At 42.9% G+C, this 27,202-nt stretch overlaps 1 protein-coding gene across 3 annotated transcripts in view; it reads left to right on the forward strand.

Moving 5' to 3' along the window:
- Positions 1 to 27,202, forward strand: part of LOC106583035 (succinate--CoA ligase [GDP-forming] subunit beta, mitochondrial) — a 133,069-nt gene that overhangs the window by 97,731 nt on the left and 8,136 nt on the right. Inside the window, exons 10-13 of one of the 3 annotated variants that reach the window (XM_014166791.2) lie at positions 21,512 to 21,632; positions 22,266 to 22,311; positions 23,017 to 23,059; positions 23,810 to 23,938. In XM_014166791.2, coding sequence (XP_014022266.1) covers positions 21,512 to 21,632; positions 22,266 to 22,311; positions 23,017 to 23,059; positions 23,810 to 23,917 — 318 coding nt within the window. In that variant the 3' untranslated portion in view covers positions 23,918 to 23,938. Of the gene's footprint in view, positions 1 to 21,511; positions 21,633 to 22,265; positions 22,312 to 23,016; positions 23,248 to 23,809; positions 23,939 to 27,202 lie in introns of those variants that run through there. The other 2 variants (XM_014166793.2, XM_014166792.2) reach the window with 2 other exon arrangements.

Genomic DNA, 27,202 nt, shown 5'->3' on the forward strand with positions numbered 1-27,202 from the left:
TGAACAGGGAGTACAGGAGTGGGCTGAGAACGCACCCTTGTGGGGCCCCAGTGTTAAGGATCAGTGGAGTGGGGATGTTGTTTCCTACCTTCACCACCTGGGGGCGGCCCATTAGGAAGTCCAGGACCCAGTTGCACAGGGCGGGGTCGAGACACAGGGTCTCAAGCATAATAATGAGTTTGGAGGGTACTATGGTGTTGAATGCTGAGCTGTAGTCAATGAACAGCATTCTTACATAGGTATTCCTCTTGTCCAGATGGGATAGGGCAGTGTGATGGCGATTGCATCCTCTGTGGACCTATTGGGGCGAAAAGCAAATTGAAGTGGGCCTGGGGTGACAGGTAGGGTGGAGGTGATATTATCCTTGACTCGTCTCTCAAAGCACTTCATGATGACAGGAGTGAGTGCTACGGGGCGATAGTCATTTAGTTCAGTTCGCTTTCTTGGGAACAGGAACAATGGTGGCCATCTTATAGCATGTGGGGACAGCGATTGATTGAATATGTCCATAAACACACCATCCAGCTGGTCTGTGCATGCTCTGAGGACGCAACTAGGGATGCCTTGCAAGGGTTAACACGTATAAACGTTTTACTCACGTCGGCCACGGAGAAGGAGAGCCCACAGTCTTTGATAGCGGGCCGCGTTGGTGGCACTGTATTGTCCTCAAAGCACGCAAAGAAGTTGTTTCATTTGTCTGGGAGCAAATGTCGGTGTCCGCGACGGGGCTGGTTTTCTTTTTGTAATCCGTGATTGTCTGTAGACCCTGCCACATACGTCTCGTGTTTGAGCCGTTGAATTGCAACTCTGCTTTGTCTCTATACTGACACTTTGCTTGTTTGATTGCCTTATGGAGGGAATAACTACACTGTTTGTATTCAGCCAGGTTTCCTTTCACCTTGCCATGATTAAATGCGGTGGTACATGCTTTCAGTTTTGTGCGAATGCTGCCATCAATCCAAGGTTTATAGTTAGGGAAGGTTTAATAGTCACAGTGGGTACAACATCTCCTATACACTTCCTTATAAACTCGCTCACCGAGTCAGCGTATACGTCAATGTTATTATCTGAGGCTACCTGGAACATATCCCAGTCCACGTGATCGAAGCAATCTTGAATCGTGGAATCCGATTGATCAGACCAGTGTTGGATAGACCTAAGCACGGGCGATTCCTGTTTTAGTTTCTGCCTATAGGAGGGGAGCAACGAGATGGAGTCATGGTCAGATTTGTCAAAAGGTGGGCGGGGGAGGGCCTTGAATGCATCGCGAAAGTTAGAGTAGCAATGGTTGAGCGTGTTACTCACTCGTGTACAGCAATCGTTATGCTTTTAGAATTTAGGTAGCCTTGTTCTCAAATTAGCTTTGTTAAAATCCCCAGCTACAATAAATGCAGCCTCAGGATATATGGTTTCCAGTTTGTATAAAGTCAAGTGAAGTTCCTTGATGGCCGTCTTGGTATCCGCTTGCGGGGGGATATACATGTCTGTGATGTTAACCGAGGAGAGTTCTCTTGGGAGATAATACAGTCAGCATTTGACTGTGATGAATGCTAGGTCAGGTGAACAAAAGGACTTGAGTTCCTGTATGTTGTTACAATTACACCATGAGTCGTTAATCATGAAACATACACCCCGCCCTTCTTCTTACCGGAGAGATGTTTATTCCTGTCGGCGCGATGCACTGAAAATCCCGTTGGCTGTATGGACTCACAGCATGTCCCCAGTTAGCCATGGTCCCGTGAAACAGTGTATGTTACAATCCCGGATATCTCTTTGGAAAGCAACTCTTGCCCTGATTTCATTGACTTTGTTAACTAGGGACTGGACATTGGCGAGTAATATACTCGACGCGGTGGGTGGTGTGTGCGCATCCGAAGCCTCACTAAAAGACCGCCCCGGCACCCTCTCCTCCGGTGGCATTGTTTTGGGTCGGCCTCTGTAATCAGTTTCTAATACCCTCGGAGGTGCAGACAAAGACTCCGCTTTGGGGAAGTCGTATTCCTGGTCGTAGTGCTGTTTGTGCTGGTAAGTTGACGTCTCCCTGATATCCAATAGTTCTTCTCGGTTGTATGTAATAACACTTAAAGTTTTCTGGGATAACAATGTAAGAAATAATACACACAAAAAATGAAATACTGCACAGTTTCCAAAGGACTAGAAGCAAAGCTGCCATCTCTATCGGCTGTGTGTACAACTGCATTGTTGGTTAAGGGCTTGTAAGTAAGCATTTCACGGTAAGGTCTACATCTGTTGTATTCAGCTCATATGACAAATAAAATATGATTTGATTTGACATGCTGCTGCTGTTTGTTGATGTAATTTAGACTCCCCTCTCTCATTAACCCTGAGATCTGTGACAGGCAGATTTCTCAGCCTCTCCAGCTCTTCCAGCATGGACCCCTGTTTTTGAGCATGAGGAGCAGCCCTCTGTGTGCAGAAGGCCATGCCATAATGAATGTTATGAAATGTAGCCAATGTAATGAGAAAGACGTGCCCATCCCTGGCTCCTCTGTCACATCAGGTTTGTCCACTCTGTGGGAATGGAGGAGAGAAGGTCACTTACAGTGCCTTCAGAAAGTATTCATACCCCTTGACTTATTTCACATTTTGTTGTGTTACAGCCTGAATTCAAAATGGATTAAATCGATTTTTTTTCCGTTTTCACCTATCTTCACACAATACCCCATAATGGCAAAGTGAAAACATGTTTTGAGAATTTTTAGCAAATTTATTGAAAATGTAATACAGAAATATCTCATTTACATAATTATAAGTCAATGCTTGCCACATATTTTCAAGTAGATTTAAGTCAACTGCAATTCAGCCACTCAGGAACATTCTCTGTCTTCTTGGTAAGCTACTCCGGTGTAGATTTTGCCATGTGTTCGTCTCCCAGTGTCTAGTGGAAAGCAGACTGAGACAGATTTTGCCTGTGCTTAGCTCCATTCTGTTTATTTTTTTATCCTGAAAAACTCCCCAGTCCTTAACAATTACAAGCATACCCATAACATGATGCACTGCCACCACTATGATTGAAAATATGGAGAGTGGTACTCAGTAATGTGTTGTATTGGATTTACCCCAAACATAACACTTTGTATTCAGGACAAAAAGTGCATTGCTTTTTCAAATTGTTTTCAGTATTACTTTAGTGCCTTTTTGCAAACAGGATGCATGTTTTGGGATATTTTTATTATTTTCACTCTTTAATTTATGTTAGTATTGTGGAGTAACTACATCCTCACTTTTCTCCTATTGCAGCCATTCAAATCTGTAACTTGACCTCATGGTGAAATCCCTGAGTGGTTTCCTTTCTCTCCGGCAACTGAGTTAGGAAGGACGCCTGTATCTTTGTAGTGACTGAGTGTATTGATACACCATCCAAAGTGTAATTAAAAACTTCACCATGCTCAAAGGGATATTCAAGACATTTTTTTATTTATTTATTATTTTTGGAAAACATAATTCCACTTGTTATGGTGTATTGTGGTGTATTGTGTGTATGCCAGTACCAAACAATCTTAGTTTAATAAATGTTTCATTCTGGCTGTAACACAACAAAATGTGGAAAAAGTCAACGGGTGTGAATACTTTCTGAAGGCACTGTAGATGGAGCTCTGGAAAACAACATCTGGGATCACTGTTGGATATCAGCGATGTCTGTCTCTTTGTGATCTGCTTTCTGCAATTCCAGAAAACGAAATAAACTTCAACTTTATTAAGACCTGATAACCAACTGAAATGATATGTGTTATAAGAAATATCATGTTTATTTGGGTTGTCTTGTACTCATATGTTTCACCTGTATCCCAGCCCCTCTCTCCTCTCCCCTGGTATGGTTTGCTATGCTACTGTAAGCCTCACTGGCAGCAGTTCAAACATATTATTGTCGCTGTAATTGGCTATTCCAGGCTTGATTTGATATGTGCCTCTTGTCTGATCCGTACACCTCTTTACCGCGCTAATGGAAAGATGAGTCCCACATGAAATGTTTCTCTCATCAGATCGCTGTTGAAATCGTACATCTCACGTTACTCTTGTCAGGAGCGCTGCTTTATCACAGTCTGAGCATGTGTGGTAGAGGGAGGATTGCGTTAAAAATAGAAAGAAGTAACAGGGGTGAATTAGGCCAAAGTGCTTGTGAAACTGGAAAATGAAATAGGAACCTTAGATTTATCATAATAATGACTATTACCACACATTATCAGTAGTCACCTTGTTGAAATTCGTGTAGAGGTGTGTGTCTGAGAGGAACATAGGCATCAACTATTTCACTGTACTACTATTCCTACAGTCACCGCACTGCTACCAGTCCTAACACTTACACTGCTAGTTTTAATTTCCTCCCCCAGGTGTAAACTGACTGATGTTGCCAGACTAGCTGATACAGTTGTGTCTCCTTTAGCTTGATCCACACAGCTGTGGTCAAGCTCACATGGCCGTGTCTCTCCAGCTGCAGGTGCCTAAAACGTTGTGCTACATGTACACTCATATCCTCCTATCTCCTGGAGCATCTGCTGTTGTCAGAGCAGGTAGAGATGGACAGCAGATGGCTGGGCTCTACCATCCTTTACAATGCTGCTCTCTTTTATCCATATAGAACAATCTGCAGCACAGGAGCTTCAACTAGGCCAACAAAACCACTGATTTTAAAGAGTCATACTACATACACCCTCTATATGTCCTGTTGTGACCACTATATTTAGGCCTTGACTAGTTTGATTGAACCTACACTCTGCAGTATATAATCTATAGGGTATACTTTTTAGCACTTATGTATAATTCACTTGTTAATATTGCTTTAAGGAGATTTGTTTGATTTAACAAGATGTATTTATTTCTCCCTTTTACCGTGCCTCCATCACGCTTTTGGGATTTTTCAACACAGCCAGCCCTCCACCCCTGTGAATGAAGCATACTTCAGAGGCAGTATTTGGTTCACTTCCCTCCAGCACTCCAGTCCTGCCAGGACCTGACTGTATCAGTTTGTAGAGCCTTTTCACATTTCCTATTTCTCAGGCCTGCTGTCATGGCCCTGTCTGCCAGGCAGCAGGAATGAGGGAACGAGACAGTGGGAAAGCGAGAGGGAGAGCGGGAGCTTCTCCATTTAAAGCCCAGCAGTGATTACACTGTCAATCAGCCGCCAGGACGACCTGCATCAGCCACAGGATTGATGTTTGACAGAATAATTAGGAAACTGTCTCTGGTTAAAATCACTGGAGCTCATCTTTGGGTAAAAGGACTTCCATTCGCTAACTCCCCCCACTTGTCCCCGCTTCGTTCCCCAGCCCTGTCCTAGCCATCCACAGAGTGCTCTGGGAGGGAGAAAGTTGATAGAGTGGTACAGTGGGTTGGTGTTTCTGCTAGTGAAACTGGAAAGGCAAATAGAAGGGAATGGGGGGAGAAGTGAGTCAGAGTGGAGCAGTCATTGCCACCGGCAGTAGCTCAGTAGAAGTAGGAATGGGAGGGAGCTGAAGCAATTGGGGAGGGAGGTTGGGGGAATGGAGGTAAGAAAAATAAAGGCCGGCCAGTAGCACTACTACCTGTGATTGGCTGGTCTCAGTAGTGGGAGAATACTCTTGGGATTTTGTTAGAGCATTGTGAAGTGAATTGAGAAGAGGCCACTACACTACCCTGATTCTCCCCTGGCTTGTCTGGTATGGCTGGTAGCTCTTCATTAGGCTGGCCCCTAATGGACTGACCCATTAGGTCAAAAGGCTGTGTCTGTTCCACCTGCCTGATACTCTAAATCCCCTGACTGCTCCTGTACTGACCAACAGACAGGGAACCAGGCTCCAGATGAGGCCCTCCTCTCTCTCCTCTGGGCTTTACCCGGGGAAGGTTGTTGCCCTTACCTGCCAGAGAACCAGGCTCCAGCTGAGCCTCTATCTCATTGACTGAGGGCCCCCCCCATCCCTCCCCTGGGATTTTGTCAACTCCTCTGATCCCTCTAATACCTTAGCAACCCCTTAATGGCTAATTGATATGCTGCAGAGTTCCACAGAGCAGCTTCAAAGCCTGCAGGTCTTAATGTCAGCCCAGGAAGAACTGGTCATTTCACTGAAAGACTGCATGCAGGGTGCCTTAGAAACAATCTCCCTCATCTTCATAAGTCCAACCTGGTCTTTGTTTGGGTTTTGATGACACGTACAGGCAGAGACATGGAAAACATCATACAAGGGCTCCCATTGACACAGAGAGGGCTGGGGAAAAAAGCACTAACACCCTCAATCAGTGTATGTATCCGTGTCTGGCTTTTTGGAAATTAAATCTTGATTGCATCCATCTGTTTCACCCTAGTTTCTGGTTTTCTGGCAGTTTAGCGTCCCGCTCCCCAGACTCGCCAGGACTGGGCGAATGGAGGAGGGAGAGGGTTTGCAATATGTGTATTCTATCAATTTCTAAATTACTCATTTAGCCAGAGCCGAGTCATAGCGAAAAGTAGTCATTGCCTTTCAATAACTGCAGTGATTCAGTCATTCACTCAGATGAATAACAAATGAGTGTGTCTAAAAACGGTCTCTATTTTTGGAGCGCAGAGGGTGAAAGCAGTACATAAAGAACCCCCCCATCTATCAGGATTAAAGCTCTCCCAGGTTATTTCATCCCCACTAAATTGCCTCTCTCACTAAACAGCATCAGAGAAGGGAATTACTCAGTTCCTCCTGGGACTCTCTCTCTCTGCTGTCTCATTGTTGCTCTAAAGAGTACAAATGCCTTCCCTAGGGTGCTTATGGGTCACTTCTGCCCTTTTAGTGCTGTTAAGGTATTTCAGGATGACATTGCATTGTGAGGAAATTGCACTGTTGTGTTTGCCAGTTTTACACTCCTACAGAAAATCTCACAATACCAGGATTCAGGCATTGTTAACGAGTGTGTGGGGTATTGTTAACGAGTGTGTGCGTGTGTGGTTATTTGGTGGTTGCAACTTTCAAAGACATGAGCCTGTGGCTATGTTTTTGCAAAATCTAAATAATGTAGCTAATCCAGTCGTTAACTCCTGAAATACATGTTACTATCAGGTGTAAATTATGGGATTCATCTGTGTGGGTGCAAGGCTGAATAGTCTGTTGGTTGTGTTGGTAATTTATCCAGACTTGTTTGTCCACTGACTGATTTGACTGTCTCTGGCTCATAGGCATGACCGCCTGGCTGTCTGCTTCAGTGCTGTGCGTCAAAAAAGCCCAGTTGTTTACCCATTAGCAAATGCACTTCACTAAAGAAGAGCGGTGTGTCTATGCAAACAGGGTGACAAAAAGAAGTTGGAGATGATTTGCCTTGCAAAACCACCCAGCTGCCCTTTAGATGGCTCATTGGCTCCCATGATCAGGTGCAATCTGAACTGGAATCATTTGGATAATTGACCTTCTGTGTGAATACATTAGAATAAATTAATTTTGATTGGCCATGTAGCATTATGAAGAAAGTAGGAATGTTAGGCTTTTATATTCAGCGCTGGTTTGTTGTGCTAGGTCTCGGAGGTGATTATGTATGCAATTCCCTGCTATTATGCATTCCTTCAATTTAAAAAAAGTAATTCTCGCTCAGAGTAGAGCAGGGCACCGCTGTGCTGGCTAAACTCTGCAATGATTGAAAGGCGAAATATCTAAGGATGGTGTATAGTAATCACTGCTCATGTTTTAGAATGTCAGTCCCTGTGTCTGAGAGACACGCAGCGGTGGCCAAGTTAGGTTGCTGTGGTAGTGGGTGTGGCCAATGGTGTGGTTTTATGTTGCTCTTTTAAAGCTATTTCTTCCAATTTTACACATTTTGCCATGGAGCTGACAGAAAATGTACTCCATTATCTTTACTAGATACTTTATTCCTGTTGTTGTATATATCTGTTATTTAAGTTTACACTGAACATTTATCAACCCAAAAAGTATATACGGTGAGCTCCAAAAGTATTGAGACATTGACGCATTTTTCGTTGTTCTTTGCTCCAGCAATGAAATTATACAATAAAGTGCACACTGTCAGCTTTAATTAGAGGGTATTTTCATCCATATTGGGTGAACTGTTTATAAATGACAGATATTTTTGTTGTACATAGTTTCCCCCTTCTTATATGCTTAGTGCACAAAACATTAGGAACACCTGCTCTTTCCATGACATAGACTGACCAGGTGAATCTATGTGAAAGCTATGATCTCTTATTGATGTCACTTGTTAAATCCACTTCAATCAGTGTAGATGAAGGGGAGAAGACAGGTTAAAGAAGGATTTTTAAGCCTTGAGACATGGATTGTGTGTGTGTGCCATTCAGAGGACGAATGGGCAAGACAAAAGATTTAAGTGCCTTTGAACAGGGTGTGGTAGTAGTTGCGTGGCGCACGGGCTTGAGTTTGTCAAGAATTGCAACGCTGCTACGTTGTTCACGCTCAACAGTTTCATGTGTGTATCAAGAATGGTCCACCACCCAAAGGACATCCAGCCAACTTCAAACAGCTGTGGGAAGCATTGGAGTCAACATGGGCCAGCATCCCTGTGAAACACTTTTGACACTTTGTAGAGTCCGTGACCCAACAAATTGAGACTGTTCTGAAGGAAAAAGGGGGCGCAACTCAATATTAGGAAGGTATTCCTAAGGTTTTGTACACTTCGTGTATGTATTAAATAAGTCAAAAGTTAAGTATTTGGTCCAATATAACTAGCACACAATGACTACATCAGGCTTGTGACTGTACACATTTATAGGATGCATTTGTTTGTTTTGGTTGTGTTTCAGATTATTTTGTGCCCAATAAAAATCTATGGTTAATGTAGTGTCATTTCGGATGCTACCATGATTACGGATAATCCTGAATGAATCATGAATAATAATGAGTGAGAAAGTTAGAGGCATAAAAATCATACCCCCCAAAAAATGCTAACCTCCCCTGTTATTGTAATGGTGAGAGGTTAGCATGTCTTGGGGGTATGATATAAAATGCTAACATCCCCTCTTATTGTAATGGTGAGAGGTTAGCATGTCTTGGGTGTATGATATAAAATGCTAACAACCTCTCTTATTGTAATGGTGAGAGGTTAGCATGTCTTGGGGGTATGATATAAAATGCTAACATCCCCTCTTATTGTAATGGTGAGAGGTTAGCATGTCTTGGGGGTATAGTATTTGTGCATCTAACTTTTCTTACATCATTATTCACAATTAATTCAGGACAATCCATAATCATGGTAGCAAACATATTTACCATTCATTTATTTTGGGCACATAATAATCTGAAACACAACCAAAACAAACAGTAAATGTATCACACACATTTGTTGAGTCACAAGCTTGATGTAGTCATTGCCTGCTAAGAATATGGGACCAAACACTTCACGTTTTACTACTTTAATACACATATAAGTGAATTTGTCCCAAAACTTTTGGTCCCCTAAAATGGGCGGACTATGTACAAAAAGTGCTGTAATCTAAACTTTTCACCCGATATGGATGAAAACTTTAACCTCATAGTCATTGTATCATTTCATATCCAAAACAACAATTTTCACTGTCCCAATACTTCTGGAGCTGTGTGCGCGTGTGTGTACATTTTGGCAAATTTATAGAAAATTAAATACAGAAATATCTAATTCACATAAGTATTCACACCCATGACTCAATGCTTTGTAAAAGCATATTTGGCAGTGATTACAGCTGTGAGTCTTTCTTGGTAAATCTCTAAGATCTTTCCACACCTGGATTGTGCAACATTTGCCCATTTTTATTATTTTCAACATTCTTCAAGCTCTGTGACATTGGTTGTTGATCATTGCTAGACCATTTTCAGGTCTTAACATAGATTTTCAAATAGATTTCATTCAAAACTGTAACACATCCACTGAGGAACATTCACTGTCTTCTTGGTAAGCAACTCCATTGTTGTCCTTGTGTGTTAGGTTATTGCCCTGTTGAAATGTGAATTTATCTCCTATTGTCTGCTATTCATTGTCTGCTTTTTTTTAACCCATCTACCAATAGGTTTCCTTGTTTGTGAGGAATTGGAAAGCCTCCCTGGTCTTTGTGTTTGAATCTGTGTTTGAAATTCACTGCTCGACTGAGGGACCTTACAGATAATTGTATGTGTGGGGTACAGATATGAGGTAGTCATTCAGAAGCCATGTTAAACACTATTATTGCAGACTGAGTGAGTCCATGCAACTTATTATGTGACTTGTTAACCTCTATGGGCTAGGTGGGACGCTAGCGTGCCACCCGTGGTGCACTCCATCAACAGCAGGTGCATTTCAAGAGCGGCAAATTTGAATCCAAATAAATGTCAAAATTCAAATTTTTCAAAAATACAACTATTTTACACCATTTGAAAGATAAACATCTCCTTAATCTAACCACGTTTTACGATTTCAAAAAGGTTTTACGGCGAAAGCATAAATTTAGAGTATGTTAGGACAGTACATTTTCAAGAGTTGTGTGTAATGTTTTGTCAAGTCAAAGACAGGGTCACCAAAACCATAAAACCAGCTAAAATGATGCACTAACCTTTTACAATCTCCATCAGATGACACTCCTAGGACATTATGTTAGACAATGCATGCATTTTTAGTTCTATCAAGTTCATATTTATATCCAAAAACAGCGTTTTACTATGGCATTGATGTTGAGGAAATCGTTTCCCTCCAATAACCGGCAGTCAAGTCAGCGTCACAAATTAAATAATTAAAATTAGAAAACATTGGTAAAATATTATATTGTCATTTGAAGAATTATAGATTTACATCTCTTGAACGCAATCAACTTGCCAGATTTAAAAATAACCTTACTGGGAAATCACACTTTGCAATAATCTGAGCACTGCGCCCAGAAAAATACGCGTTGCGATACAGACTAGACGTCATGTTGGGGAGATCTAAAATCGAAAATACTATGTAAATAATCCATTACCTTTGATTCTCTTCATCAGATGTCACTTCCAGGTATCACAGGTCCATAACGAATGTAGTTTTGTTCAAAAAAGCTCATCATTTATGTCCAAAAATCTCCGTCTTGTTAGCACATGATCTAAGCCAGCCGGACTTCTCGTCATGAACGAGGGGAAAAAATATATTTCCGTTCGTTCAAACATGTCAAACGTTGTATAGCATAAATCATTAGGGCCTTTTTAACCAGAACATGAATAATATTCAAGGTGGACGAATGCATACTCTTTTATAACGTATTGGAACGAGGGTACCCAAAATGAACTCGCGCGCCAGGTGTCTAATGGGACATCATCGTTCCATGGCTCTTGTTCGGTCAGATCTCCCTCCAGAAGACTCAAAACACTTTGTAAAGGCTGGTGACATCTAGTGGAAGCAATAGGAAGTGCCAAAATATTCCTCAGCCCCTGTGTTTTTCAATGGGATAGGTTTAAAGTCAATACAACACATCAGGTATCCACTTCCTGTCAGAAAATGTCTCAGGGTTTTGCCTGCCAAATGAGTTCTGTTATACTCACAGACACCATTCAAACAGTTTTAGAAACTTTAGAGTGTTTTCTATCCATATATAATAAGTATATGCATATTCTAGTTACTGGGTAGGATTAGTAACCAGATTAAATCGGGTACATTTTTTTTATCCAGACGTGCAAATGCTGCCCCCTAGCCCTAACAGGTTATGCACATTTTTACTCCTGAACTTATTTAGGCTTGCCATAACAAATGGGTTGAGTACTTATTGACTCAAGACATTTCAGCTTTTCATTTTTTATTAATTTGTAAAAATGTTGGAAAACATCATTCCACTTTGACGTTATGGGGTATTGTGTGTAGGCCAGTGACAGGATGTAACATCGTCACTGCTAAATGAATACAGGGGAGCACTGAAGGGATGTGTTTGTGTGGCTGTCTGTTTTTTCCCTTTCCAGTCTAATCTAAACAGTGCTGACACCCTACCCTCATACAGTAGTGCTTTGAATGGAGAAATACTTTGTGTATGTATGCACGCATGGCCCTTCATATCTCTGTTGTCCCCTTGTCATCCCTCAATGATCGACAGCCATTAACCCTTGGTGAAGGGGTTGAAAAATATTTATGTCTGCCTGTCAGCGGTGAGATGCCGCCCTCTCGGGATGAATAATAGGCCTGCTTTACAGTGTCCGCATTTGTCAAGTCTAATGCTCAGCATCATGGCAGCTCTGTATGTGTCTGTGTCTGTGAGAGAGAACATGCACAAGATCCTGAGGTGAGCAGCAGGAAATGAGTTCTACATCCCTGACTGACAATGTCCCCTGCCAGTACTGGTCTCTGTGCTCCCTTCTCTCACTCCTGTGCCGTCTGCCTGCTGCCAGTCTCACTCTCTCATTTTCTTGTCTTTCATGTCATGCCCCTGTTGCCCACTCTTGTTCTCCTGTCTGCCCCTATTTCTGTGAACATTTGACCTCAAGTGTTGTCCCACTTATTCTCTCTCACTACTCTTCTCATATTTAGCAAATATTAGCCCTTCTGCACTTTCACTCTAGATTGCTTGCGTTCTTCTTCTTCAGGACATATTGACAGTAGATATATTTCCCATGAAACTCTCCTAGTGTCAAATGTCTAACCCTCCAGCCTGGATAACTGATGCTAAATTGGGCTTTGAGTCTAGAGTCATTTGGTGTTCCATTTTTTCTGTCCTCCCATCTGATAAAAAAACAATGGGTGGCAAAACGCTGAAGGTCTTGAAAGAGTGCAGGGCCATTCAGGGCCATGAGATATGCCCACCGCCTCTGTGTTATAATCGGCACTTCAATCCCTACAACAAAGACAATATCCAACGCAGCGCCGTCTCCATGACAAAGGGATAGGTGAAGTGCACTTCACCGTCTGCTACAAAGTCAGGTTCCAAACTCGATGAGGCCCCCAGGGGCCCTTGTGCATGGCCTCCGAGCACCCAGTGCATGCTTTTCGATGCTGATGGGCCTGGTAGCGTAGGGAGAATATGAATGATGTGGCCTGGGGAAGGGCAGTGTAATGGGAGAAAGATCAGAGGCTGGGGCTGTGATGGTGCAGTCAGGGTGGGATAGATTGGGGTGCAGAAGTACAAATTGGAATTGGTTTATTGGGTTGGTCTAACGCTGCTTGAATTTCATAATGAGACACTCCAATGTCATCGGGAGTATTTACTCCACTTTATCCCTGGTCTCTTCCCTGTATGTCAGTCATGCATAACGGGTGACTGTCTACAATAAACGGCCCTATTGTGTCAACAGATTAAATGCCGTGCTTTGCATTTACCTTCACCATGATGTCTATCCCCTACCACAACCTTCAGAAATCTGTCTATTGTCTGTATACTGTGTACTGGTAGAACATTCGATAAGTAAAGACAAATTTGAATGTAAGGTTTTATAACATACAACCCATTTTGAGTGTGTCTGTGTGTGTGTCTGTATGCTTGAGTGTATTGGTGCGTGTTTAAACCTGTGGTTAAAGTCTGTGAGTTTTCTTACTGTATTGTCCTCCTTAAGGTGTATGTAACTGTAAGAGTCAGAGGCTTCAGTAAACCTCCACTGTTTGATGAAACGGAGTGAAACTGAAACATACAAAATAATGAAATTACTGATACAGCTCAGCCTAATAAATGAATGCTCAAAAGACCTGATAGATATAGCCACAGTGTACAATGCTTAGCCAATAAAAAAACAATTGCAGGAAATCTTGTTAGCTGCTTTGTGTCGGCCATATTGACGAGTAGGCCATATTGACGAGTAGGCCATATTGACGAGTTGGCCATTTTGACGAGCGTGTTGAAAACAGAACGAGTGTCTGAGTGAAAGGACGGCCTTACTCACTGGGGAATGGGTTTGCCAAGAGGCTGCTGTCACAGTTCACAACCCCCCCCGCTATGTCACGAGCAAGACCTTGAGCCGGAAATGACCGGCTCCAGTATCAATTCACAGGGACACTGCTGTCCCCCCTTTTACCCCCCTTACTTTCACTTCCATTCTCCACCTTCGCCTCTCCTGGCTTGCCGCAAACTCATTTCTGCCTTGATTGGTTTCTTTTCTTCAGCGGAGAGAGGAGAAGCGTGCTGGCTGTGCCTAGACAAGTTCATGTGGCAGGGGGGCCTTCGGAACAGAAGGACATCTTCAGATTTCACAGCACAGGGACAGCTGGATGTCACAGGAGAGAGAGAGAGAGAGAGAGTGGACATATTGTATAGGATAAGACATTGTGTTTCAGAGTTGTTTAATTTGTATTATGTCAGGGCTCAACAAACGTGGTGACGTTCATGCTTCTTGGTATCTAGTGAAGACAAATGCAATGAATGGTTTCCAGCGTATGTCATGACATTGGCTGTCACCTTCCCTGGAAAGTGCTTGATTATTCCAGGAAAAGGAAATGGATTTGGAAGAAATTAGAGAATGGTGCAGTACAGAATCATATAACTTCTTCTACAACCATTATTATAGCTACAGTTTCCATACTTTCATATATGCAAATATCTTCCAAATGGCATTTTCACAGACATTTGTTTATCTAAAGTATTACTCAGAGGGACAGTGTTTGCAGTATATATGCTGTTAACCCTGTAAAAGATGCAGTAAAGCTATCTTTCCCTGTGTCTTTCCCATCTTTCCCCGTCCATCGATCAAATCAAACTGTTTGTTACATGTACCGAATACAACAAGTGTAGACCTTACAGTGAAAGGCTTACTGACAAGCCCTTAACCAACAGTGCAGTTCAAGAAAGAGTTAAGGAAAGTAACACAATAAAATAACAATAACAAGGCTATACAGGGGGTACGGTACTGAGTCAATGTGCGGGGGTACAGGTTAGTCAAGGTAATTTGTACATGTAGGTTGGGGTGACGTGACTATGCATAGATAATAAACAGCGAGTAGCAGCAGTGTACAAAACAAATGGAGGGTCGTCAATGTAAATAGTCTGGTGGCCATTTGATTAATTGTTCAGCAGTCTTATAGCTTGGAGGTAGAAGCTGTTAAGGAACCTTTCGGTCCTAGCCTTGGCGCTCCGTACCGCTTGCCGTGCGTTAGCAGAGAAAACAGTGTGTGACTTGGGTGACTGGAGTCTGTACATTTTTTGGGCCTTCCTCTGACAAGTTTACATTTTTTGGGCCTTTCTCTGACACCGCCTAGTATAAAGGTCCTAGATGGCAGGAAGCTTGGCCCCAGTGATGTACTGGGCCGTACGCACTACTCTCTGTAGCGCCTTACGGTCAGATGCAGAGCAGTTGCCATACCAGGTGGTGATGCAACTGATCAGGATGCTCTCGATGGTGCAGCTGTAGGACTTTTTGAGGATCTGGGGACCCATGCCAAATATTTTCAGTCTTCTGAGAGGGAAAAGGTGTTGTTGTGCCCTCTTCATGACTGTCTTGGTGTGTTTGGACCGTGTGGACATCAAGGAACTTGAAACTCTGGCAGTTGTCAGTTGCAGAGGGTTCCTTAACATGAAGTGAAAATTCAGATGGTGGTGTCAAGATGTCTGTTTGTGAGCAGGCTTCTTTGACATAATGCTCCATCTCTTTCACTTTGGGCGAGGAGGAGCTGTCATGCTTCAACAGGCTAGATAATTATTTCCCTCTTATCCTGCTTCGCCAGGCCCAATCCCAGCCTTCAATAGGAGCCACGACCCGCACTGCACCTCGCCGCCCTTCTCCCTCTCTCCATCTCTCCCTTTCTCCTTCTCTCTCTCCATCTCCCCTGGCCCAACGCCAGAGGAGTAGCACACCACAGGGAATGCATTTGCAGGGAGAAAAATACCCCTTAGATTTGACAAGATGGTGCCAAAATAGAAAGCCAGAAGGATACAAAGAAGAACTACATCAAATGAACTGTCTTATCGCCCAGGCCAAATTGCAGTTTGTTGAACTAAACACACACGTACATATTCCATTTAATATGCAGGCTGTGTATGCGTGTTGTATGCCTGACCATGTATGTGTTGTGACCTCAGAAGTGACAGTAATTTTGGGAGGTGGGTTCAATCTGTGTTTTTGGGTAGAACTGGGACTGCCATTTCTGCTTTATATGGTGATGTCTTAGCCTATTGGAGGAATAGGGGTAGTGCAGCTTCCAAACTGTTGTGCTCACCTATAAGAACCTATCCGAATTGGCTGTGTTAACACTAAAGGGGTGTGTCCTGTGGGAGGACGTGGGGACCTAAATAGAATTGGGCCCCATCCCACAACAGAAAACTGCTCATTTGAAGATGGATGATTAGTGCCTATAGGCCCTGTCTTCATTTGGAAAGGCTGCATATTAACCTTTAACCCCTAGGCTGGGCACTGCAGCCCTGTGGAGGAGTAGGCATAAACAGGCCAGGACCAGCAGGCCTGTCAGAGGAGGCTGCTGTCACCAGATAAAGCAGAACAATGCCCTTAATAGGCCACAGAGAGACCAAGGATTTCCAAACATTTCTGCACAATTTGCTAGGTTGTAACAAAGGGAGAGATGTGTTTCCTCTGACAGATTAGCCGTGGTCAACAGTAGTAGACTGCTGTTAGTGTGAAGCATAATGCTAAATGTGTGTCAGAGTGATAATTCAGCAGTACACACTCACCACAGGGATCCCTGCAGCAGCCAGAGAAAATACAATGCTGGTTAGTTAAAATGAACGGTTGGAAATATGTTTTTAGGTGTTGACTCTATAGGGGAGAATAGTATGGTTTCTTCTCATGTCCATTTTGTAGGTATCAAACTGGTAGAATTATGACTTGTGGGGTTATAATGTTGTGTGTTTACTAGTATCACCTGTCAGGGATGGTAATCATGACATTCATCCTCTGTGTGTTGAACATATATACATATAAATGTGTTTTATAAAATGCATTGACACTCTGGGGAAATGCCAGTTCCTCTGTCAGTGTAGAATCTTCCAGGTTACTTTTCATGTCTTAAATGCAGTTAGCAGGCCTGGATAATAGAGTCTGAAAAGACTGTTTCTCCAGTGAAGCCCTTTTCCAGTTGTGAAAGAGCCTTGACAGGGTATTGAAGTGGCGGCTGTTATGATCCTGTTATGTTTAATCATTCACTGGACCAGAAAGTACTCCTCATACGGTAAAGGCACAAAGGTTCACAAAGGATCCTGGTACGATATACTTTATTCCTTTCTGCTCTGCACCGAATCAAGAAATAGCATATGTTTATCCTAACTCAAATGATAATGTTTCCAAAGTGGCTCCTGTATCATAGGGGTAATCAGAGAATAGTACAATGTACTCTGATCTTAGAGGTCTGGGAGGTTTTGAATTGCGTCAGAGTGGATTTGAATTGATCTTTAGTGTGATGGTCAGAGTTTGAGTCTGCGCTGGAATTGGCTGGATCACATTTAAAATTGACTTTTTATTGAAAGCAATTGAACTAAAGGGATTGACCCTAACTTTACTCCAATTCACTTCTGCCATTAATCAGTGTGACATTTAAAGGCCCAGGTCTACGGTGGCGATGCTCTGTGGTTCTACTGCAGGGCCTAGTCTTTTAAGCCATCAGTACAGTATATACGGTCGTGGCCAAAGGTTTTGAGAATTTGGGCTCACCTTGTCTTCTCTGGACAAGCTTTTTTCCGGATGCCCCAAACAATCGGAAAGGGGATTCATCAGAGAAAATGACTTTACTCCAGTCCTCAGCAGTCCAATCCATGTACCTTTTGTAAAATATCAGTCTGTCCCTGATGTTTTTCCTGGAGAGAAGTGGCTTCTTTGCTGCCCTTCTTGACACCAGGCCAACCGCCAAAAGTCTTCCCCTCACTGTGCGTGCAGATGCACTCACACCTGCCTGCTGCCATTCCTGAGCAAGCTCTGTACTGGTGGTGCCCCGTTCCTGCAGCTGAATCAACTTTAGGAGACGGTCCTGGCGCTTGCTGGACTTTCTTGGGCTCCGTGAAGCCTTCTTCACAACAATTGAACCGCTCTCCTTGAAGTTCTTGATGATCCGATAAATGGTTGATTTAGGTGCAATGTTACTGGCAGCAATATCCTTGCCTGTGAAGCCCTTTTTGTGCGACGCAATGATGACGGCACGTGTTTCCTTGCAGGTAACCATGGTTGACAGAGGAAGAACAATGATTCCATGCACCACCCGAACTCAATCAGCATGCCAGAGTGATCTCCAGCCTTGTCCTCGTCACCATTCACACCTGTGTTAACGAGAGAGTCACTGACATGATGTCAGCTGGTCCTTTTGTGGCAGGGCTGAAATGCAGTGGAAATGTTTTTGGGGGATTCAGTTCATTTGCATGGCAAAGAGGGACTTTTCAATAAATTGCAATTCGTCTGATCACTCTTCATAACATTCTGGAGTATATACAAATTGCCATCATACCAGCTGAGGCAGCAGACTTTGTGAAAATTAATATTTGTGTCATTCTCAAAACTTTTGGCCACGACTGTAGGCCTGGCCAGTACACATTCAGGTGCAAAATGGCTGTCGTGCCTCACCCAGGTGCAACACATCATTGGTGGTGGATATGTCACGTTACCCCCTCGCAGTATGAAGCTCATTGAAGCTTGATGTGAATAAACATGTTGGCAAAAGAGCTTTCTGAATGTGGTATTGTATTATCTTCATCCAGTTCATGAACACGGAGGATACCAGGAGCTTAGCTGTGTGTTTTAGACTTTTATGTGCTCATGGTGGTGCTGTGTGACTGCAGGTGGTCATGTGTGCTTACCTAGTGTATCGCCTACCTAGTGTATCGACTCTGTAACCCACAGCATTGCTTTTCAGCTTTCTATTCTACCTCTGTGGTTAGTATCTGAGGGAGTCACAGTGTTCTGCATTTGTGTTTCATTGTTACTTCACTCTCAGTACGACAGTGGTTTTACAGTTTCTTTAGCCCACGCTCGGGGTCCTGAGATGTTCTTTGTGTAGCTGAACAATAGATTTTTTGGTTTGCAATCTCAACATTGGAATCAAGCTTGTGATAATACTTTATTTTTTATTTAACCTTTATTTAACTAGGCAAGTCAGTTACGAACAAATTCTTATTTACAATGACAGCATAACAAAAGGCAAAATGCCTCCTGCGGGGATGGGGGCTGCTAATAAAAATATAGGATTAAACACACATCACAACAAGAGAGACAACACAATACTACATAAAGAGAGTCATAAGACAACAACAGCATGGCAGCAACACAACACACAACATGGCAGCAGCACAACATGGTAGCAACACAAAACAGGGCACAAACATTATTGGGCACAGAGAACGGCAAGAAGGTAGAGACAACAATACATCATGCAAAGCAGCCACTTAGCCTAACGTCTCAAATCTTTCTGTTGCAACTGTAAAAAAAGACAGTGTTGCAAAAATGTATCCCCTTTACATGGGTTGGGGGGCTGGGAGTCTTTTTCCCGTATTTTTGAATTACGAAACTCCACTGAGGTAAAGCCATAAAATAATTATATAAAATGCTTTTACTTGCATGCTAGCATACATAAATCATGTCTGATGTATCATTTAATATACGTAGATGTCATAAAGAGACGCATGAATGGTAAAAATATGGTGCTACTCAATAGAGCCCGGGATTGAGAAGTGTACTGCTGATAGCAACAGAATAGGGTTTGTTGTACTGGGCTCCAGAACCAGCGTCTTGATCTCTATTGCCCCCCAGTGGTGAGGAGACTGAATAGCAGGACATTCACCAGTTTGTCGCTGGATCGTTACCCAAGCAACCCTGAGTTGTGGCCTGTCAATCAGCCCGTAGCGTTCATGGGAAACTTCAATCGCTCTGTGTGTTGCCAGAAACCGACAAAACCACAGAGTGAAGGTAAGATTATGTGAGATGTGCTTGTCTTACTGAACAGGATTTCTATTGAGGTGTTTTGTCCACAAGTGTTGTTACTATAAACCACACTGGGGAGCCACCAGAGTGGTCCACAAGTCAGATCATGGGCATTGATTAGGCTTGCTTGAGTGGCATTTTATAAGGTTATACGAGTGTAATATGTATGTTGACGCATAGATATACCCTTCCCAATGTGGTGTCCTCAGAGTATAGCTAGATCATCTAAGGATCTACAGGGAACGATCAATGGCAGGGCTAAGGTTCAGCAGAGCCTGGAGTATTGACAGATCTCACCCACCAGAAGCCACAGTGTCCCCACTGTCTGTCTCTCTCTCTCACACTCTCTTTCTCTCCCTAGCTCGCTGTATCTCATCCTTTCTTGTGCTATCTCCTCTGTCTCTCTCTCTCCCTCCTTCTCTGTAATTTCTGTCTGAATGTAATGCTGTAACTGGGCAGAAGCAGTGCCGGGATTAAACTAGTCTGTGCCTGGGGCGAGAGCTACCCAGGGCCAAGGGGAACACACACTCACACCCCCAGGCTGAGGAGGTAACATGAACCTTTAGAAAGGAACTCTCAGGCCCTGCTTCAGATGTAACCTAGCAGGATGTAAGGCAGACAATGGAACTGTTTTATATAACCAATGAAGCTGTCTTTCTCACACCAGCTCTCTCACTCACTGTAGACTGAATGTTCTCTGGAGAACCAAGTGTGTGTGTGTGTGTGTGTGTGTGTGTGTGTGTGTGTGTGTGTGTGTGTGTGTGTGTGTGTGTGTGTGTGTGTGTGTGTGTGTGTGTGTGTGTGTGTGTGTGTGTGCGTCTTTGTGACAGGGCTGTCCGTGTGTTATTGGTGATGGCGCTGTGTCTCTAATAGTGTGGTATCAGTCACAGATGACAGTAATGAACAACACAGCCACCTGAGGACTGCTTCTCCTTGGAGAATGACAGCTGCTCCACATTAATATGGCTGTCTGACACGCACTCACGTACAGTGTCGTAGTGTGTCCTCAAAGAGGACGTATACAATGGCGAAGATGCAATGTTCACTGCATTAATGCATGAATAACACACTCAACAAACGACAATGGAATTCTTCGTCAGTCTGTTCACGTTACACTCATGAGAGGGGTCACTATGGCAAACAGTCTTGCTTTTTTTTTGATACACACGCAGATCTCTAGATTTCAGCGATGTGGCCCTAAGAGATTGAAAGGCCTGTTGCCCTTAGAGCAGTCTATTGTATGAAGTATCATGGGCATCCCTAATATCTCTCTACACTCCCCTGATCCTGTTTCTCTGTGTGTAAACATCATTACTACACACACACACACACACACACACACACACACACACACACACACACACACGGTTCTCACACACCGCTCTCGTTCTTTCTCTCTCTCGCTCGCTCACACACACTCACACACACACACACACACACCGTTCACACACGGCAGCATTTACAGATTAGCAGAGATTATAAACAAACATGCAGGATTAATCCTGTCTACTCACACTCAACTTTCCACACAACTGCCCAGGGTAATTACTGTGTTATGTGTTAGTGTAATCACCCTGCCTCACCAGACATCACACAGCCTGTCCTGAGTTGTACTCTTTTATTCTTTATGCGCCCTTTCACATTACTGTATACATTTTTGGTACATCAATATGTGCAATACTGATTATTGGGGTCTGTACAGTTTAGAATAACAGTATAGTACTGTATAAATCTGAATGTTCCCTCCTTTAGGACTTTATTAAAACCATTTCCTGTTCTCTGTGCCACAGGTGGAAGCCATTCTGGTGAACATCTTCGGGGGCATCGTCAACTGTGCCATCATTGCCAACGGTATCACCAAGGCTTGCCGTGAGCTGGAGCTCAAAGTGCCTCTGGTTGTCAGGCTGGAAGGTGGGTACAGTACAGGTGGTGCGACAACCACAACTCTACACCCTACCTACGCACTGTTTGACTGTTCTACACACTACCACTCACGTGATCTATCTGTACTCAACTCCATATTTCTTTCACTACTCCAGACCTCTACTCCACTCTTGTGTCACATGCATCACTTCCTGCATTTCTTGCACCTTAGCACTTTCTATGAACTGTCTGTGTTATTTCACACGGGTCTCATTCTATCTTATTCTTGAATTCGGTGCAATAAGCTACTCCCGTTTTAAGTAAGTTATTTTAGAACGACCTCTTTCTCATATGACAGTCCAGTGTGGTCCTCTTACTGGTGAGGAAGACAATCCATTTATCACGTGTGTCACGTTCAGCAGAGCTTGTTAGCGACGACGACCAGAATAACAATGGAGACGGCGTTGATTGGGTCACCTCTCACCTGCGTATGCTAATAAGGCCGCATTGCCGCGCGTTACGGTGTGTCGCCATGACACCTGGGCGCGGCACCAGGACCCAGCTGGTCATTAGGATAATTGGCAGGAAACAGCTGACTGGCTTTGTCCAGAGAAAGAGCAGGGGACTCTCTCCATTAGCTCACAGCACTCCATTTGTCTCTCACATCCCCACGCTTTTTAGGTCAGCACTACTGTTTCTGGGACACAACCAGGCCAGTTACAATAAGGTAAGTCTACAAATACTGTATGGGCAGTTTAGCATTCTTTGAAAATGAGGAAAGGACCAACTGTGTACGTATTGGCCATGCTAAAATGTAAACAAATACAGGTTACCTTTTGTTTTGGTGGAAAGTCTATTAAATAGTGGCAGTTACTATACACACCCAGCTTCCTTTTGTTTGGACACAGTGCTAAGAGGCAAGTTATTGTGTTAAAGGTAAACTGCACTCTCCTAATCCGCATGTTTCTTCCAGTGCTAAGTAAGAAGTGCAGCGGCCATTACTGATGCTCAAACGAAAGTTGTCTTTTGGGTGTGGTTTAATATGGGTGTTTCTTGGGTGTGTCTGCCATTCAATTACAACAAGCAAACAACGGCAGTAGTGAGTAACTTAGTAACAATAAGGTAAGCTAAGCTAGCTCTGCTAAGGAGAGAGGTTTTGAAGTTGAGAACTTCTCCCCTCCTGACTCTCCATCTCAAGATGATCTGCTAATTCAGTTCTACTATATGGGTAGTCTAAAGCCTGCGCTGACCTTGTTTAGCCAACCTGACAGCAGCTAGTTAGCATAGCTTGGGGATAGCTACAGCTGGCTAGTATATCTATCTAGCTAGCTAGCTGATATTTAGCATGGACTGTCTTCAGTCAGCTCAGCTATCAACACAATATTCTATAACTGGCTAGTTTTGTCTCGTCTCTGCTTTTGTCCTCTGTTAGATCTTTCCCGGGGACAAATGCCAGAATGAATATCCCTACAGGTGTAAGTTACATGTGAACATTGTACAAATGTTATCGCAAAGCTTGAGTATAGATACATTTATCAACAAAAAATCTGTGGGTGTGTTTGCTGTGAATAGGCTATCATATTGATTTGCTTATAGACTGTATGCCTACACTTTGCCTAGCAAATGAAAATAAATTGTGTGTAGAGTACAACCACAGATAGAACAAGGAGCATACACACCTTTGGTAGAACTTCAGCTGTCCAATAATTAGCATGACATTTCATTCTATTTCTATGGTCTATTTTAAGGATTTGGCTGTCTAACACACTGACATGTACAGCTCTCTGTCTGTCTAACACACTGACATGTACAGCTCTCTGTCTGTCTAACACACTGACATGTACAGCTCTCTGTCTGTCCAACACACACTGACATGTACAGCTCTCTGTCTGTCCAACACACACTGACATGTACAGCTCTCTGTCTGTCCAACACACACTGACATGTACAGCTCTCTGTCTGTCTAACACACTGACATGTACAGCTCTCTGTCTGTCTAACACACTGACATGTACAGCTCTCTGTCTGTCTAACACACTGCCATGTACAGCTCTCTGTCTGTCTAACACACTGACATGTACAGCTCTCTGTCTGTCTAACACACACTGACATGTACAGCTCTCTGTCTGTCTAACACACTGACATGTACAGCTCTCTGGGTGAGGTTCAGTCTTCAAGTCTCCAGTGGGTGATGAAGTGCCTTCTATCTATGTAATGTATTACAGGTTATGGACAGGTGCATTCAGGTGGCAGTAGGGGTGGAGTGCATGACTTCCATCCTGGATATGACAGAGTTTGCCTCAACCCATGGGTCCAGTAGTGGAGTTCAATAAATACAGCCAGATGTGAGATGCAGGAAGATGGCACTCTTCTCATACCACTCTGTAGCTACTGACCAAGTTTCCTCCAGGAGTAATATGAGATGAGTGCAATTTCTGAACTTACACAATGTACAAAACATTAAGGACACCTTCCTAATATTGAATTGTACCCCCACTTTTGCCCTGAAACAACCTCAATTCGTCAAAGCATGGACGCACGGTGTCGAAAGCATTCCACAAGGATGCTGGCCCATGTTAACTTCAAAGCTTCCCACAGTTGTGTGAAGTTGGCTGGATGTTCTTTGCATGGTGGACCATTCTTGGTACACACGGGAAACTGTTGCTTATGAAAACCCCAGCAGCATTGCAGTTTTTGACACACACTGGTGGCTGGGCACCTACTACCATACCCCGTTCAAAGGCACTTAAACTTTTTTATCACTCTGAATGGTACACATACACAACCCATGTCTCAAAGCTTAAAAATCCTTCTTTAACCTTTTAGGGACAGACGTTCCGCTAGCGGAACGCCTCACCAATATCCAATGGTAGAGCGTGGCGCGAAATACAAATACCTCAAAAATGCTATAACTTCAATTTCTCAAACATATGACTATTTTACACCATTTTAAAGACAACTCTCATTAATCTAACCACATTGTCTGATTTCAAAAAGGCTTTACAGCGAAAGCAAAACATTAGATTATGTCAGGAGAGTACCCTGCCAAAAATAATCACACAGCCATTTTCAAAGCAAGCATATATGTCACAAAAACCAAAACCACAGCTAAATGCAGCACTAACCTTTCATGATCTTCATGAGATGACACTCCTAGGACATTATGTTATACAATACATGCATGTTTTGTTCAATCAAGTTCATATTTATATCAAAAACCAGCTTTTTACATTAGCATGTGATGTTCATAACTAGCATACCCACCGTAAACTTCCGGTGAATTTATTAAATTACTCATGATAACCGTTCACAAAAAACATAACAATTATTTTAAGAATTATAGATACAGAACTCCTTTATGCAATCGCGGTGTCAGATTTTAAAATAGCTTTTCGGCGAAAGCACATTTTGCAATGTTCTGAGTAGATAGCTCGGCCATCATAGGCTAGCTAATTTGACACCCACCAAGTTTGGTGCTCACTAAACTCAGAATTATTATTAGAAAAATTGGATTACCTTTGCTGCTGTTCGTCAGAATGCACTCCCAGGACTTCTACTTCAACAACAAATGTTGTTTTAGTTCCAAATAATCCATAGTTATATTCAAATAGCTCCGTTTTGTTGGTGCGTTTAGGTCACTATCCGAAGGGTGACGCGCAAGCGCATTTCGTGACAAAAAAATTCTAAATATTCCATTACCGTACTTCGAAGCATGTCAAACGCTGTTTAAAATCAATTTTTATGCCATTTTTCTCATAAAAAGCCAATGGAAGCCTTAGAAAATGTCATGTTACAGCACAGATGCTGTATTTTCGATAGAGATGCTACAGAATGACAACAAATTGTCAGACAGGGCACTTCCTGTATGGAATCTTCTCAGGTTTTGGCCTGCCATATGAGTTCTGTTATACTCACAGCACAGACACCATTCAAACAGTTTTAGAAACTTTAGAGTGTTTTCTATCCAAATCTACATATAGAATATTCTAGTTTCTGGGCAGGAGTAGTAACCAGATTAAATCGGGTACGTTTTTTATCCGGCCGTGAAAATACTGCCCCCTATCTCAAACAGGTTAACCGTTCTCCTCCCCTTTGTCTACACTGATTTGAAGTGGATTTAACAAGTGACATCAATAAGGGATCATAGCATTCACCTGGTAAGTCTTTGTCATGGAAAGAGCAGGTGTCCTTAATGTTTTTTGAACTCAGTATATGTAGATATTCTAAACAAAGTGTGTTTTGATAACTTACAAGTGTAACAGTTCCATGTAGAATAAACCATCCTTCACATAATACTGTAGAAGCAGTGTTCTGATAATATAACAATGTGCAAATATTACACTTGTCTTTCATCTCCGATGACGTGGCTGTCCATTAAGAGAGCCCCACGCACCTCTCTGATTTAGACGGGTTGGGTTAAATGAGGAAGACACATTTCAGTTGAATGCATTGAGTTGTACAGCTGACTTGGTATCTCCCTTTCCCTTTCTATTGTCAATCACAGCCGATTTCAGAATCTGTACCAATTAGCATGTTGTCTGCTGGTACGTGTTAGTCGTCATCCCTTCGTATGGTGTCCCATGTTTGAAGAATACACAGCCCCCCCCCCCCCCCACCATTCAATTCAATAATAACAAAAGATGATGAAAAGTAATAGATGTGTCTTGTGTAATTGTTGTGCAGTGCAAGGTCTCTCCCAGTTCAGACATCTGTACCAACCTGTCTTTTAGTCAGGGGTCTCCATGACAAACCATCTCTCCTGTCCCCCATCTGTAGAAAAACAAGGTAGAGTTGATACAGCACTGATTACATTGTCAATGATTGTAAGGTGAATTCCAGGACAGACAAGTGATAGTATTCTTACCTATGACCAGATCAAATGCGACCAACCTGAAATGGGACTGGTGCCTGGTCACGTACTGCCTGATATAGTAGGGGGGTTTCCACAACACTGCTGAACAACAAATCCACCAGGTTTTGGAAGTAGCCTGTGAATTAAATTAAATATCATCACTCAATAAACGTATATCTCTAGTTTGGAAGTAATTATGCTAATAAACTAAGTACAGACTAGATTCAGGCCGTGACGCTCACGCCGTTACTATGCAACCAGCTGTGTAACATTACGTTGCAGACACGTACTGGTACTCCGACTAGACAAGTACCGTCCTTCAAGTACCGTCCTTCATTTATTTATTTTGCCCAACACTATACACAATAGACTTTTATGAGAACAGGCATGTTGCACTAGTAGCAGACAAAGCCCCCGAATGCTAGCTAGCTAATCCTAACCTAGCCTTTGATCATGACTCCAAGTTCCATTACAGTAAAGGCAGAAGACCACCAAGGCCTGAGTTATCGAGAGCATGTGCTAACTCTAACAACATGCCTGTTCTCATAAAATTAGCTAGCTACCTAACTTGCATAACTAACGTTAATTAGCAGGGATCTTCTGAGCTAGCAAGTTTGAGTTTAAACAGTATTGATAGCAAGCTGGCTAATGTTACATCCTATCAAACCTTATCGTCAGGTGCAATGTTAGCTAGGCAAATCTTCCTTTCTATGACATTACATCATATTGCACATTAGGGAGAGGCTATATACATTACATTACAGTA

The sequence above is a fragment of the Salmo salar genome, chromosome ssa22 (assembly GCF_905237065.1).
Source record: "Salmo salar chromosome ssa22, Ssal_v3.1, whole genome shotgun sequence".
In the NCBI taxonomy this organism is placed as follows: domain Eukaryota; kingdom Metazoa; phylum Chordata; class Actinopteri; order Salmoniformes; family Salmonidae; genus Salmo; species Salmo salar.